The 17,483-nt window shown below is 36.8% G+C and overlaps 1 protein-coding gene across 4 annotated transcripts in view; it reads right to left on the reverse strand.

The window, feature by feature from the left end:
* Window positions 1-875: 875 nt before the first annotated feature.
* Window positions 876-17,483, reverse strand: part of UGT8 (UDP glycosyltransferase 8) — an 84,213-nt gene continuing 67,605 nt past the window's right edge. For all 4 annotated transcript variants that reach the window (XM_045055938.1, XM_019829015.3, XM_045055937.1 and 1 more), the window contains 4 exons: window positions 9,971-10,113; window positions 8,176-8,252; window positions 5,390-5,609; window positions 876-3,386 (listed from right to left, as the gene is read on the reverse strand). In XM_045055938.1, coding sequence (XP_044911873.1) covers window positions 3,023-3,386; window positions 5,390-5,609; window positions 8,176-8,252; window positions 9,971-10,113 — 804 coding nt within the window. In that variant the 3' untranslated portion in view covers window positions 876-3,022. The remainder of the gene's footprint in view (window positions 3,387-5,389; window positions 5,610-8,175; window positions 8,253-9,970; window positions 10,114-17,483) is intronic.

Consider the following 17,483-nt stretch of genomic DNA (forward strand, 5'->3'; position numbering starts at 1 on the left):
ATAGTATCTAATTACAATGTCTAATATGCCCAATTATAGTGCAAAGCTGGAAACAAGACTCTGAGGCAGGTTATCAGAATCTATCAGACCATTCAAGCACAAACATTCTTGTAGTCTTGGCAGAAGCAGGAAATGTGTGGGGGAAAAAAACCCAGAATGCTACATCTTGACTCTGTAGTGTCTCACCACTACTTAGCAGGGAAGGAGGAGGGCAGGGATAGATCTCAGATCACAGAGTAGGTTTTTTTTTGAAGGACAGTCATCTGAGGACCCAGTGTGGTGGATTCCAGCTCAGTTGGAGAGGGGTGCTGTATATCAAAATCTAGGGGTTGGGGGTGAACGTGCAGTTGTATAACATTCAGAGGTGATTCTTTGAGGACAGTACCAACAAGCCCAAGCAGATAAACACCAGACAAGACCTTACCAGAAAATGATTTATGCAGTATTTGGGAGTCTGAGACTAGGTCCTCATATTGTAACACAAGGTTTCTATATTCCCAGGAAAGAACCTCTAGCTTGCTTCACCTTCAATCATAAACCATTGCTTTCACCCAAACATTAGCTCCTTCCAATCCTGGGCATCCAAATTCTGCCCCTATGTCTACGTGGAGGGATATTAAAAGTTATGGCTCTGGAGGAAAAATGGATCAATGTCTCATTTGCATTTGATATGATGATGACAAGCTATGAAAATATTTGCAGAGGCTCTTTTTAAATAACAAATGAATAAATACCTTCTTGAAAACTTTACTTTATTAGAGAATCTAGCCCAAATGTGGAAAATTTAAAATCACTCTATTTACCAAAAACTGGCTAACAATAAGCTTTCTAGAAAAAAAACAAAAAACAAAAAACCAACAACAGTGATCAGTAAATACCTACACTTAACATTTTTAATTCTGGGATAATTTTAAGATCCATGTTGATGTACTTATAAGGTAAATCCCTCTGTTTAATAATAATAAAAATATTCCCACAGGTAACATACTGTTTTTTACACGCATATACACATATAAAAGTTGGGAGACATGTCTTAGGAACATGTTTATAATGGATATACATAATATTGTGAAATAAAATCTGAATAAAAATTTTATTCCAACAACATTTCTCTATTTTTAAATCATGTTTATTAAGTTTTTATCACAGTGGAGATTAATTAATGCTTAATCATCCAGTGAGTGCCTACTGTCAACTTCATCCAATTCCAAAAAAGTAAAATCAACTCATTCATACACTCTAAGCCTGTTGCCATCCCACCATTCATCGCCTGTGCCTTTTTTCCCTTTTAACGGCAACATAATGATAAGATTGTGAAAAGGTATAACTAATAGGCTTATATGTATAATACCATTTCTTCAAGTATTCAGAGAGCAGTACGTTTGTCTGCATTGTACATTAGAAAACTACTTGTGACATTATTTCTAAGTACAGGAGAGTGGCTCCTGGTGGGAGTGCAATGAAGTTGTATGTCATAGTGTATGACAAGGATTTACAGCATTCTAGAATTTTCACAACTCTTCCCATGTTAGTGAATGTCATTAGGTAAATGTGTATTTCTACTCTCAGCTGTCAGCCATGGGATTTCAAGCTACGAATAAATAAAGCATACACTCAACATGTGTAGTGCAAATGCTAGGTAAACAGAATGACATGGAATAAACTCATAGTTGCCAACTAGTGAATGGTCAGCCAGGAGGTCCTGATTTTATGTGTGTGACTTGCATCCCTATCCTCAAATGAATACTGTCACTGTTCCATGTCAGCCACAATGACTGGAAAACACTACTGAGGTGGGGTGAGGTGGGGTGGTGAAGAAGTGAAGAGGGAAACAGAAACTCATTTTCATAAACAAGTGATACAATTTCTCTGTCACTTCTGCGTAATATGTAAAGTTTGATTTGTTAGCGAGGTCTCAAACTTCTCAGACAAAGTAGGTACCAGTATAGAGAACTGTAAATGCTCCACTTAATTGTTGGCACCTATGTTAAATATAGATTGTGTGGCCCAGACAACAAAAGGGATGAAGAAGATCGTTTTTTAAAGTTAAAACTTTGGAAATCTTAACACCTGAACATTCAAAAGGTACATTATAAAAAAAGCCATCGGTTACAAAAACATTCAAACAGCCCTGTTTAAAGATGCCATAAAAGCAATAGTCTTCAGTACTTTGAACAAAAGTCAGAGCTTTGTTGCTTTGTCTGAATTATGCATTTAACATAATGTTATTCACTAAAATGAAATAGAAAGGACTATAAAATTCTTCTAGAGACAAATTATTGGTAAGGGGAAAATAAAAGTAAAATGGGACAACCAACTTATACATGTACTTAATTGCATGTATTTTTCCCCCAGAAGTGCCCACGGTCTGTAAGAAAAGGAAAACAAAAATAAAAAGCAAAACAAAACAAAAAAACTGTCACAAACGAACCAAGAAGTACAAAAAAGGTGCCATTTATCTTTTCATTTTCTCCTACTGCATTCAGTTTTGAGGGAAAAGTGTTCTTTCATGGTAGTGTTCTGAGTTCACATATATTACATTCTAGAAAAGAAACATTTGGATCCTGTCTTTCTATTTCATTCTTGAATGTGTTGTACCTTCAACAAATATATCAAGCAGCCAGCTAAAAATTCCCTTAATTAGGAAACATACACCCGTACACACAGGCACACAAACAAATCTTTTTAAGAGAAAAGAAACCATTCCTCTTCTGGGACACACACATATCAAGATTCAAAACTAAGGTCTGACATGGTCACTTAATTGATTTAAATAATTAAGGCTTCTAAAAGGTTCAGTGCCCAAACTCTCTACATCAGTATTCAAATAAAATACATTTTTGCATTTTAGGTTTGTGCTTTTTACAGCCATCTTAATTCCACAGAATTCTGTTAGTAAGATCCAATAAGGGAGTGTTAGAATTGTTTACTGACATTTTACTTTTAGTAGTTGTTAGACTAAATTATAGCAGTAAAAATCCAGTGACTGAACAGGTTGGTTACTATCATGTGGGCTGTTGGCTCATTTCACCTTCTTTTCATGTTTAATATGGCCATTTCTTTTGTACTTGCCATTGAGGATTCCATTATGGTAATGTCCATTAACTGTGCTATGCTTATTTCTAGACCACAAACTTTTGATTTTTCTGTAGATAAATTTTGTCACCCAGGACAAGAAGAAATAGAACAAGGCAGCACCAAGCAAAAGCACAAAGGCAATATCCAGTAAAAAATACTGACAGAAAGAGATTTGATGGACAGCGGCACGTAGGTGATGGGCTCCATTGTGACGAAGAATGTAATCTATCCAATAGACAGTCCGATTCACAGGGTGACCAGGTTGATCCTTGTGGATTTCTGAAAGCTTCTGGGCCCTCTGACGGTAGCTGTGGAGTGGAGGGAGAACACAGAATGATCATGGAGATACAAGATTCAATATATTTTAGACCTTCTCACTCTAAAATGAGGAAAATAATAAAAGCAACTTTTCTTTATTAAGTACCTAATATGTGCCAAGCACTGTGGTAAATGCTTTAAACACGTTGTCTTATGCTAAGGCAATAAAATAAATTTGAAGGAGGGAAATGAAAATTAGACAGACTAGGCAACCCAACCTGATTATGATTATAAAGTTGAGATTCAGATTCCAGTTTTTCTGTCTCTGAACCCCAGCTCTTTTTTATACTATGCCACACCTCTTGCCCACATATATTTCTTCTCTCCATATGCTTTTAAATTCCATTAACCAATTAATCTCAACCAGGAAGAGGAGTACATTTATTAGATTCTAAAAGGGAGAGATGAAGAAAAATGCAGCACTTTGTCTCAATACCTTTTTTTAGCAATAAAATTTAATTCTGCCTCTGATTTAAAATAAGATTAAGGGATGGTGTGAGAATATTATACTTATTAAACAGAGGACAAGGAGTTGAAAAACAACACCATGAAGCCATATATAACATTACATGCAGTACATATATATGCATGTATGTATATATGTATAATGAAAATACCCTCTAAAATAGTCAATATTCTGAAATCAGAGTACTTATGGATACATGAAGATTGCATAACTGGGATTTCATTGCAATGTGACCTACGACTATAGTGTCGCCCTGTTTATATCTCAAAGAACACTGACAGAATGACGGTATGTGGATAATCCAGCCTTTTGCTTTTTCTCTGTGGAACAAATCCAGTCTTAGTAGCTCTGTAACTATCCCCCCATAAACTCTGCTTTAGGGCTGCATTCTACAAACCTTTCTAAAAAGTCCTGAAAGACATATATCATTTTCCATAAAAACATCATGACTTGAAAAACACTCAACTTTAAAAGAAGAGCTATAAAACACAGACAAAGGGATCCCCATACTCAAGCACCCCACGTCTTAGAGAACATATTACTCCAAATGCCAGAGTTGCGACCAAGAGACACTGGATCCTTTAAGAGGTCAGAGCATGATGGCTGCCTCTGAGCCCATGTAAGGCAGCACAATGAACCTCGGTGCACTTGAACCCAGCCTTTTATATGAAAGCTGCATCATTTTAAATGAGAGAATTTTTCCTATTATTGGTTGTTTCTTAGAACGTCTCAATGTTTCCCAATCCAAGTGTTAAGCCATATGCCCCAGGTAAAAATAGAAAAAGCTTATTGTCCTCCAAATATTACTGCCATTTGAAATGCAAGATCAATTAAATGTCATGAAAAAATAGGGAAAACTACTGTTTTGTTTTAAACTACACAGGCCAGCTCTCTAGACTATTTGAAACTCAGTGGTTAACTGGGGACATTCAAGAAATAAAAATTAAAAAAGCTAAAGATTCAGACTAGTTCTGCAACTATGTAAATAAATCTCTGTGTTTCAGTGATACTCAGCCCTAGGGAAACCTAGCACCAGTCAATACAAAGAGCACAAGCTTTGGAATCAAACATTCCTGGTTCAAATATCTACTCTAATAGCTTAGTGCAACTATGGGCAAATTACTTAAGCCCTCTGAGTTTCAAGTGCCTCATCTTTACAATGTGAATAGTGAAAATAGTGATATGCAGATATTACAAGTATTAAAATGAGACAAAGAACAAATAAAATTTGACACATTTTAGGGATCTGATGATTGTTCCCACTGTAATGTCTCCCTCAATTTGGAAAATCCTGGTAGAATATTATTCAAGGTCATACATGGCTGGCTATATATATATATATATATATATATATACTTGCCATTTTTATTTTTAAAATTATAGAAAACATGCACAAGGATTTAGACACAGGAATGTAAAGGATATTCCTATAATTGGTTTATTGACAACTTCTTGGCAATAATTGGTTATTGACAATATGCTATGGTATATATATTTCATCTGCTTTCATGTTCATTGTAAACTCACCTGGGATTATTGATAACTTTCACCAGTGCTTCATATAGCTCTCCTTCAGTAACTGTCTTCCATTCTAGCAATATCCCCATGCCTTTTGCCTGGACCCGGGTCATAGTATCATAGTGGTCTCCAAAGAGTGGGATTCCCACTACAGGTACACCATGATACATAGTTTCAAAAATACTATTCAAACCACCATGGCTCAGGAAGGCTTTAATATTGGAATGCCCTAAAGAAGGATTAAAAAAGAAAACAACTTAGGGTATTGTATATTACTCTAAAAAAGAGATTTTCCAGAAATCTCTTAAAAGTCAACACTATACTAAATATATATTTTAGATACAGAATTTTTAAAGGCATAATTTCACTGATTCCTGCCCTGTATCAATTAAAATGCTTGTTATATAAATAGTGAATTGATGTATATATCAATTAAGAGTCATTTTTAAATTTATAAATTTAAAACCTATAGCTTTTTAGAGCATATTACAACTTTCCCTCAAACATAAATATCAACTGGCTAGCAACATCTATTTAAAAGGCCAATACTAAATAGGAAGTCAACAAAAGCAAGAAATGCCAAAAATACCAGGGTGCAACCACATTCTGCTACAAACAGACATCCACTTCTGGATCCCCAGGCATTTATCTTAAAGTAAAACACATTTTGTAAGAAAACAAAACAAAAAAAAACATGTTAAAATGTGGGGCTAGATTCCTAAAGTTCAGGAAGAGTTTATGTTCTTATCCAAGGAGGAACACTGTATGGTACAAAGTATTTACAACATTCAAGTCATGTCAGCTTCTGGCTTCACAATTTTAGGGCCCAATTTCACAGTTTAGGTATATAAACAAGTAGGGACTGACACATAAAAATTAGTTGTAAGAGATGGAACATCATGTAACATCGAGTTGTCAAGGGGATAAAAGAAGACAATTTATCAAAATTAATGAGGTATTTCAAAACACAGATCCCCTCGTGAGCAGCCAATATTTCATAAAAGGTACTGAAACTGAAAACCCTGTATAAGTGTAGGACAAGGAAACACTGCACTTAGGAAATGTATGCTATGGCCAGAAAGGAATTACAGCTTGCAGAAATAGAAGTCTTTTAAATATACACACACCAGGTATAAAATGGTATGTAGAACCTTGGTCTCAGTAGGGTGCAGGGACTCTCCCACTCCATGTCTATTAGAATTACTCAGTGTCACCTTTGCCTACAAGTGGCTTCTCAACTCAGCCCACCTAATGGATCTGCTCTCTCAGTGCATTTCAAACTTTTTTTTTTTTGCAGCAAAACCTTTTTTCTGAACAAAACCTTACCACCAAGCCCAGCAGTGAAAAGTAAGACAGTGCTGGTGTGTGGAGGGCAAGGGATAGTATGGAAGGGGAAAGATAATGGTTGGGTTCCTACTTCTCATCCTGGAGGAATCTTCTGATCATTGTTAGAAGCCAACAGTGGACTCATAAAGTCATGCCTAATGATAAAAAAGGACACTGATCTTGGCAAAGGCAGAGAACTGAGGTTCTGAGGAACACAGAAGAGCTCTGAACTTAAGGAGGGCCATTGGGTGTGCACCACTGAGTAGCTACACCTTGCCGTAGAGGCTCTCAGAAGAAAACCATGCTAACAGTTTCAATGTTCCCAGAGAGCAGCATCACACTGTTGCACTGAAACAGCTGATAGTCCAGGTTATCTTACTTAAATTCTCTGCTTCTTCCTACCTTCTATGGAATCTGAAGTCATAATAGTAAAGACATAAAAAAAAAATACAAATATTAAGAAGGTAAATTGCCCTGTTTCTTATTCAATTTTGTCATTTATAGAATAACATATATGAAGAACTAGATGAAAAGGAATTATATAAAGAAAATTCCTCACTGTTTTTTAGTTGCAAAATTCAATTTGCTGGTTTTTAGGATGGCCATTTTAGCTTCTAAAAAATACTTTTCAAAGCCAATTTTTAATAATGTAATTTAAAATTTAAAGCACCTTATATAGCTGTTAGATTTTAGTATTGTTAAACAAATGATGTCAATATTGCCATATCAATAATATTTTTATAATTTCCTTAATATCTCAGAAGTTAATACAGCATCATGGTTTGCTAGAAATTAATGAAATTACTTTATGGTTTTACTATCAGTGCTTATTGAACACAACAAAATGAGTTAAATTTCTTCGATCAAATATCTTAAAATAAATTCATATAACTGTTATTTTAATTTTTAGTTAAGGATCAGAATTCAAATAAATAAATAAATAAATAAATAAATGTGTGTTTCAAAAATGTCTGATGACTTAAGGGGAAATGAACAGATGAAACAAATAAAGATAAGATAAATTAAATGTTTTCTTGACCTTCTTTTTAGTTTCAAACATATGAGTAACTTTGAATTTCTCAGGTTAGTCAGATACATCTGTAATACAATTATAACACAAATCTACATTTTCACTGTTTTAATTTTATTACCTTTGGCTGATTAGTCTAATCAGGTATAACTTTATCCACTGCTGGTTTATATACCTTATTAAGCATATTTTCCAGAAAATTAAAATTGCTGACTGGTCTAAAAACCTTAATTTACAGGCATAAAATGATTATATTTTACAAATCATTTTCCAACAAAGAAAGATCTGACTTGGTTTGAAATCTAACATGAGATACTAGGCATTCTAGTGACTCTACCATAAACTACACACATATTGTATAAACTGCTCAAATACAAAAATCACATTTACTCAGTTAAAATCTAAATGCCAAGTAAGTACCCACGTGTCACTGACTTACCAAGCAAGTCATTTTGTGGTAACCATTCTATGAGCTTAGTGTTGTTTCCTAGATTCTTTGGTTTGGTTCCAGAAAACCTAAAATGTACATCAGACAATGAATCTTTCAAAAACCGAACTTTACTCTTGGTATGGACTCTGTGCTTAAATTATTAGATTTAAAATAAATGTTAAATGATCTTTTATTGCTATCTTAAGAAGGAAACCAGGCTTTACTAACAACAAAATTTTAATTATGTTTCTTTTTCACATTTTCATTGATTGTGAGAGAAATAAAAAACACTCTCATACTGAGATCTATTTTCTTTCGGCTCTTCTCACCCCATCACAGAGATGGGGGCTGGAGGTGAGAAGCACGTAAATAAACCTGGGCTAGAAAGTCACTCTCCAGCAGAACCCAGAAAGAGAAACATGAAAAAGCTGGGAGGGCCACCACTAAGCAGTCTATAGCTCCGATCTTTGACACGTGGAGCCTACGGGAAGGTGTGAGAATTGAAAGAAACCAGAAAGTACTCTCCTCCAGCTTGGCCCCAGTGACAGGCACTCCGTGGGGCAGAGTTTATAATTAAGTCATTTAGTGCCTTGATCTATGAAAGATAAACCATGAACATACTTCACAACTGAGAGAACGACACGAGTCTGAACTGAGCAGACACAAACTGTCCTAATTGAAGCAGAAGGGTGTTTTCTGGGTTAAGCCCTTAGAGGAAATGCAATAGATCTGGCATCCAAAGGAAGAAATCCTAAACAGTTGGGATAAAATATGTATCCACTTCATAGGTCAGCCAGGAAAAGTGGGAGCTAATCCTTACACCATTGTTATAAAGGAAAAAGACATATTACTCAGGCCCTACTTGTAACAGCTTGAGACCTGGGGGGGGGGGGGGGGGGGTGATGTTCACTGCTGTATCCCCAGAGCCCAGCGGCACTGGCAGGTACTAAATAAATACATGGTAAATAGTGTTCACGTCGGATTTTTACATGGTGGACTGACACAGACACTTGTTGGGAAGTGGGGTAATCTAAGGATCTGTTTTAACCAGCATTAACTGGCAAGTTATTGCAGTTTTAAGGCTTATTTTTGGGGGGGAGGGGGTAAAAGAAATAAAAAGCATCTATAGAGGACAAAAGGTTCCATGAAATATTTTGCCTATTTATGCATTCATCTATCATTTTCTACCTCATTCCAACACTGATTTGCAGGTATGTAGAAAGTATATAGAAATGCATGTAATTAAAACAACTTTTTAAATGACACTAATATTAGGGTAAATAAGGATATAAAGCTTAGGGTAACATAAAAAATGCATCTGACACAAGGATAAATCATTCTGCATCATATTTTCTTTTTTTCTTGAAGATTTTTTAATGTTTTTAAATTTTATTTTGAGAGAGAGAGAGAGAGAGAGAGGCAGAGAGATGGGGAGGAGAGAGAATTCCAAGCAGGCTCCACGCTGTCAGCACAGGGCCCAGTAGGGGGCTCACTCTCACAAACTGTGACATGGTGACCTGAGCCAAAATGGAGTCGGACACTTAACCCCCTGAGCCACCCAGGTGCCCTTGCATCATATTTTCTTTCTATGCTCCAAGGCTTGATGTCTCTTTCTTTATCCATCACAGAGTCTTATAAATTAGTCGCTAGATTTCAATACACTAAGAAACAAAAATGAAAAGTTAGGAGAAGCTCCTGCTAATCTTGCTGGGGAACCAATGTGCTAGCTTTACAGGGTCCTGCAAGTTAAGCAAAGGGATAACAAAAATACACAGTGAAGAAACAATTGATGCTATTACCTTACCTCCAAATCACTTTTTGGGGCAATCTCCCCAGAGCTCCAGCCAGTTTGTTAGCAATGTCTTCTGAAAGATACTTGACACCAGCTCCGAAAGACACCAGGACAAAGCCATGTTCATTAGCACCATTTACCCACATTTGGAGATCCTATAAATTAAAATGCAGCAGTTAATTTTATGAAAGGCCAATATATTTCATAATCAGCATCATCAACAGCCCAGTTTTTAAAAAGCCTTCAGGTAATCTTCTTAAATGATTAGTAAGTAGAGGATACAAAGCTTTCCTTTAAATAACTGTTTTTGTTTAAGATATTTCATCTGACAACGCTAACAGAAACAAAGAGGGCAGACAGGTAATTTGATAAGACAGACAAATAACAACAACAAATCAGCAGCTAATGGCCTCAGATCTCAGTCAAAAAATTAAAATTAATGTTTAAAACATGGTCAGGAATAAATCTCCATAAGGATACAAGTGAAAGATGTGGACTGGACATACAACAAAAACATTAATGACCACCCCCACCCAGGAAGATTTTATTTTAGGAATGGGCTGACTTCGGGGCACCTGGGTGGCTCGGTCAGTTGACTTCGGCTCAGGTCATCATCTCATGGTTTGTGATTTCGAGCCCCACATCGTGCTCTCTGCTGTCAGCACAGAGCCCACTGAGGATCCCCTGCCCCCTCTCTCTCTGCCCCTCCCCTGCTCATGCTTTCTCTCTCTCTCAAAAATAAATTAACATTAAAAATAAAAGGAGTGGGCTGTAAAATAACTGTAAAAAGAATTATTAAAGCTTTCAATTTATATTCTTCTCCATTTGGTCTACACTTGGTAATTTTCATCTCTGGACTCATACTGTATTATGATAAGAAAGAGAAGGAATCTGCTAATAGTTCCAAAGATCCATAGACCTAATGAATTTTATCATTTCTCTAAATATCTCTCTAACTCATACAGAACACAGATCATATATGTGCTATCGTGAGGCATCCAGGGGTTCTGGAGATGTCCAGTGGTTGCTATTCTCCCTCGTTGTGTGGGAAAATGCTAAATTCTCAAACCTGTCCTTCAACACCCAACACATGCTGGGCCATAGCAGATCCAATGTTAAGGAGGGACAATTCTAACATTGTAGGAATCACTCATTTTGGAGGAGGACACATTAACAAAGTTTTGCCAGTATGGTTGATTTACACTGAAAATGAAAGCAGTCAGTTTTAAGGGATACTATCCTTGCTTTGTTTCGCTCTGTAGGCACAAACTTGTTTTTATGGTAAGTTATCCCTTTGAATAAGTCTTTGTCAAAGACATCGAGCATCACTTTCCCATATGAAAACTAATAGAGCCACAGCACTGAGAGGAACACATAATTCCACTACGAGGAAAACAAATGTGTTGTCCATACACAACACCTTTGCCATAATACAGGCATGACAACAGGCCAGACCCACTCTGTATTCATAATGTGCAGAGTGAGCCATCACAGTTCCATCTCCAGACCCTGCAGGTCTCTCGTTCAGGATGAATGAATTACTACAGTGTAGCCCATGCCTTTTGCATTTCACATCACTTTCCGGTATACCCTGATTTGCGGCTGGGAGTTAACTGCAAGGGAAGAAGTATCATCACAATGACATCACCGCATAGCTCAAAACAAAATATTTATATGGCACATCAGGCCCCAACATGTCTTCCTTTTCTTTGTTTTCTTTTTTTCCCCCTTTTTGTAAAATCACTTAATGATATCTGTATTAACAGCTCTATAGTACTCATTCTTAACAGGGAAGAGGGGACCACATTTTATGCCCAAAATGAGTTAGTGAATAGTGTCACCAGATAATTGGGATGAAGACAGAAGGGGGCACACCCTTCTAGCTCCTGATTAAAACAAGCTGTAATTATTAAAGTTTTCAATTTGTATTCTACTCCATTTACCAAGAACAGCACATGTGCTGAAAATATAACAGTGTTATCTGTGGATTCAAAGTAAGAAACAAGAGCAAACTGATTTAAAATTTTCATTTTAGATTCAGTCCTAAGCCGGATGTACTTAAAACAAATATAAATGCTGCACGGTAGAATGACTTGAATACTATGTTTTATCCCTATGGTTCGTCTTCAAGCACTTTATCACCTACTACCCAATTCTCTAAAGATTAAAATTTCAGGGTCAATGCCATTTAAAAAAAAAAAAGCTTACATTCAGATATACTAAGCCTTACAGTAATAATGTTATTTAAAATTTGTTTCCCAAGGACTTAAAAGGTCTTTGAGTTTCAATGGACTCTATGCAATAAATACTTGTTATTTGTTCTTTGTTCTATGTGATATAAAATAAAATCCATTAATGTATTTTCCAGATTTTTTCTAACCATACGCATTAACCATTTGTAATACATTTACAATTCAAGTATATAGCTTTCATTGATATGAAAGGGAGCAGAGAAAATTTTACTTATTCGAGTTCCCTGCAGGAAAAGCACTCAGAATTTTTGGAAGATAATACTCCACTTGGCTTAGAATTGAGGCCTCAAGGTGACTTCCAAACTGCTATTCTTGGAAGGAAGAGGGGAAGCGAAAGGTCAGAGGTCAAGAAACAGTGAGCCTGACTTGGTCTCCTGGACATAACCAGCTCCTCCCTTGATCTCCCATCCTCAGCCTAAATTCACAGAACGTTTGGTGTGACTGATATTTTGTGGGAACCTAAAACTTTTATAAAATGTTCCCACAAAACACCAATCGAGTTTTGGGTGTGGCTAATGAGGGTGATATTCAGGCTGCATGAAGAGCTGAAGGAGCCAGCGTCTGCAGAGATCCCGAATTTGCTGAGCTCATGGTGAAGACTTTGGAACTGGAACTTCATGAAAGGTATGCCTGGCTCTCCAAGGGATGAGAGTTCCCAGGTGGCATCTTGCCTCTATAGACATATACAGTATTTTCTGGAATTTAAGACCCCATCACTTATAAAGTGCAAATCGATTTTATAACAACTCTTTTAAAAAATAATAACCTTTACAATAAATGTGTTCAATGTAAAAAAAAAAAAAACCAATTTCAGAAATTTAACAGTTAAAATAAAGGTACTTTAGAATGTTCCCCTGAAGTTAAAAACTTAGAGTAAAAAAATAAAAATAAAAAACACTTCATTTACTGTATCAACAAAAATCATACATAAGAGTAGAGTAAACCTAACAAAATGCACAAGACGTGCATGAAGAACAGTTTACTGAAGGACAAAAAAGAAAAACTGAATAGGGGGAGAGATGGGACATGCGCCAAGAAGGAAACATCAATATTAGGGAAATGATAGTTTTTAAGTTCACTGCATTCCAGCCTACATTTCAAGAGGACTGCTATGAAGCTAGAGCTGAGTCCAAAATTATTTTGGAAAAGAAAATGTATAAGAAAGGCCAAGAAGGTTTTGAAAAAGAACAGGAAAAGAAAATTTTCCTTCTAGATATTAAAATGCACTCTAGAATTTAGAGCCATCTCGATGAAATGTCCGGTTTAAGAAGAAGAGCGAGAGGGGCGCCTGGGTGGTGCAGTCGGTTAAGCATCCGACTTCAGCCAGGTCACGATCTCGCTGTCCGTGAGTTCAAGCCCCGCGTCAGGCTCTGGGCTGATGGCTCGGAGCCTGGAGCCTGTTTCCGATTCTGTGTCTCCCTCTCTCTCTGCCCCTCCCCCGTTCATGCTCTGTCTCTCTCTGTCCCAAAAATAAATAAAAAACATTGATAAAAAAAAAAAGAAGAAGAGCGAGGAATGAGGGTGGCAGGCAGTGCAGACTGCTGTGCACTCAGAGACTGAGCAGTTTCCTCAGAAAGAGGAAACTGAGCAGTTTTCCTCAGTCTTTTCTACCGCTGACTTAGACAAAATGAGTTTAGATCTCTCCACTAATATAAATTAGAGAAGAATTAAAAAGCCATTTTGAATGAAAATATATGAAGCACTTGAAAAAAACTCCCCCAAAGATAATTTTATTCTGGGCAAGGAAGGCCTTCCTGGTCCAGTCACAAATCCCAGAAGTCATAAAGAAAATACTGTCAGATCTGAATACAGAACAATAAAACTTCCAGAGAGTAAAGGACACTTTAAAAAAGCATAATAATAATAATAATATGCAGAAATAGTTTCAATATACATAATAAAAGATTGATATCCAAAACAAAATAATAAGAAAAAGAACTTCCAGGAACAACATCAGGAAACACCCATTTCACAGAAGGAAAACAAATGGCATTCACATGGAAAGATGCTTAGCCTCACATGCTAGCCAGAGAAACACAAATTCAAATTGTTTTTACCTCTTATTCTCTCTCCTCTTTACACAGCACTCTGTTAGAGGATGTCAACATATTAATTTATTTTGACTTAAAGAATTGAATACAGTATTTACCTTTAAGCATTATTATTTTATAATTTTCTGTCAACTTTTTTGTTTTGCTCTAAGGATAAAACATCTTTTCCTAAATGGCTTCTGGGCCTATTGACATATTTAGAAAAGTTTTCCCACATTAAGATTATCTTTTAAATACCCATAGTTTCTTTTAGTTTGATACCTTCATTTCTTGAATTTTCAACCCTTCATCATCTAGACTCTCTTTTTGGAGGAAAGAATGAGGCTGGGATCCATCTTTATTTATAACCCAATGGATAGCTATTCTTGTCCTCATTTACATAAAATGCCACCTGCTCAGTGGATTTCTGAATTCTGTCCTATTGATCCTGTGCCAGTGCCAACGAGATTTATTTATTGTTATTTTATAATACATGTTCGTATCTGCAGTGTTAGATTTCTCTCGTTAATTTTCATCCTGGGGATGTTACTAGTTATTCTTGTATGTAGCAGCTTTTTTAAGGACTCTTTGAACACATTACCTGCCACTTACTAGCAGTACCACTTCTTATGTATGTTGCCAGTATTTGTGCATACATGTTACAGAATAAACATACCATGTAAGTTAAAAAATCGCATTCAGTCCTCTGCCCGCACACGGGTAGCAAGCACACTGCTCCACTAGATGGCATAGCGAGAACGGAGCACGGATGTCTGGTCTCCGAAGAGTATTCCCCAGGCTTCCAACTGTCACGACAGGTCAAAGCCACAGTCTATCACTATGGTATTTCCTCCTCCTTGTCTAGGGGTAGAACTCTATCATTTTCCAAATGCAAATGAAATCAAAATTATCACAATAATGGATCAAACATTAAGCAGGGAATCAGTAGTACACACAGGTGCTTCCCTCACTATATTACTATGAATATTTCCATCCCTATACAATTAAAATAACCATTTACATACTTATGATTTTGCTATAAAATAATTATATTTATATATATATATATATATATATATATATATACACATATACACACACACACACATAGCTTTTGAGAAGAGAACGCCACAATAAAAAATAATCACTTTATCTTTTTTCAGGGTTAAATGGTCTTAAGTCCTTTATGAGAAAAGGTGGAATAAGGAAATATGGATAATATATTTATCAAAATCAAATACTGCATGTTAATGTATTTCCTTTCTTTATCTTTTATAATCCTGACCTGGACACACAAAGATTTGTTTTCTAGTACTGCCTGATTTCGTTTCCCCGGGTGCCTTGACTTGGTGGTAGGGAGAATAAGGCACCGTCCCCTGTTCCCTCCCTGGAGAGCTGTTCAGGACAAGCCAGGGTGAAGGAGCCTGGCTCTGTGACACTGGACATGGGCTGGAACTGGAACCAAGAGAAGTCCCAGAGTTTGGCTGGGGGAGCAAGTACTCCCACAGTGTGACATTTTCAATAATTGTACATAATACTTTGACATGACAAATACCAAGAAATGAAGGATGTGAAAAAAAATTAAAAGAAGGAGTAAGAAGAAAAATATTAAAAGAAGGAGTAAGAAAAAAGAAAGATCTTGAGACATTTGGAGAAAACAATCATTTTTTTATATACTTAGCCCCCTATCCAAAAACAAACAGCAAACTTCCTATTAGTTGTGGCCAATGTAAAACACATCCCAATTCCAGATATGTAAAAGCAGATTTTTTTCATGTTTTTATTTTATATCAGAGAGAGAGACACAGCGTGAGCAGGGGAGGGTCAGAGAGAGAGGGAGACACAGAATCAGAAGCAGGCTCCAGGCTCTGAGCTGTTAGCACAGAGCCTGCGCGGCACTGGAACTCAGGAAACATGAGATCCTGATCTGAGCCGAAGTCAGATGCTCAGCCAACTGAGCCACCCAGGCGCCCCTAAAAGCAGATTTTAAAAAGATAATCACTTCAGAATCAATGGAAGAATAACTAATTAAAAGCTGGCTAGTGCAGGCCCACCTCTGTCCTGTCTAGGCTTCATTCCGAGGCACCAGAATCTGGAGACCCCGAGGGAGACCTTTCACTGCTCTCAGAGACCTGGGGACAGACTGTGCTGCTGTGGTTAATTAACATTACATCTGTCCTGATGGCAGCCTGTGACCCAAACCTACTCTCTTCTCTCCCCACAAAATAAGAGCCTTGAGTGGGGCCCAGCGCTGTTGAGAAAGCAGTAACACTGCATCCTTTGTCAGCCTCGTCCATTCTGAGATGAAGAATGCCTGGGCTGTGAGAGAATCCTACACAGAGATGACGACGGGAGAAGAGAGACCTTTTTTCTTGTTTCCAACACCAACATCAATAGGCCTCTTTTCCCATTTTAAAGTATCTGACATAAAGAATGTTCCGCTTTGGTCAGGTGGGCTGCAGAGAATTGCAATACTCACTTTGCAAAACTCGGTAGTTAAGATAATAATGAACAGTTTGATATAAAATGCTTAAAAAACATTGTGGGGCATCATACTTGATTGTTGGCTTCTGCTAAAATAGTTAGCCAAAACTTATTAAATCACAACCAAAAATACCACTGAAAATACAGAAGTTACCTACCATTCACAATGCCACGTCCCAACCATTGTCTTCACTGATTTGATCAGCCAGGGATTTGGTTCAAACCTCAGTTGTTCAGTTATCTGTGTGCTCTCAATCAAGTTGCCTATTCTCTCTCAAGCCCAGATTTCTCATCTTTAAAAGTGCTGATAATGTTCACAAGGACATTGCAAAGATTAAATGAGATCAAATATATAAAAGTGCTTTGTTAAATAAAAATTACCGCTATTTTCCCCCAGACAGGGTGTCTGATAAGCAGTAGACTGAATAGGGACTGAAATAATGGCCACGTTGAGAAAAGGAAAGAAAAAAGTCATTCTGCACCAAGAAATTTCCTCTCCATTATACTCTATTCACCATGTTTTCGATTCTTCAGGATAAAGCTGGTACAAACAAATGAGAAGTAACACACACAAAAAATGTTTTACATGCAGTATCAAATCCAGCTGTCAGTTTTTCAGAATATTCAAATGATTTCCAAGATTATCCAAGAAGCTTAAGCCACAGCTAACCGAAAGCAATACAGTGAGGAGAGAAGTGTCAAGGTGATGGTTCGAATTTTTAAAAACCTCGGCAGATGATTTTTTTATTAACACACAAT

Source organism: Felis catus, chromosome B1, assembly GCF_018350175.1.
Source record: "Felis catus isolate Fca126 chromosome B1, F.catus_Fca126_mat1.0, whole genome shotgun sequence".
Taxonomy (NCBI): Eukaryota; Metazoa; Chordata; class Mammalia; order Carnivora; family Felidae; genus Felis; species Felis catus.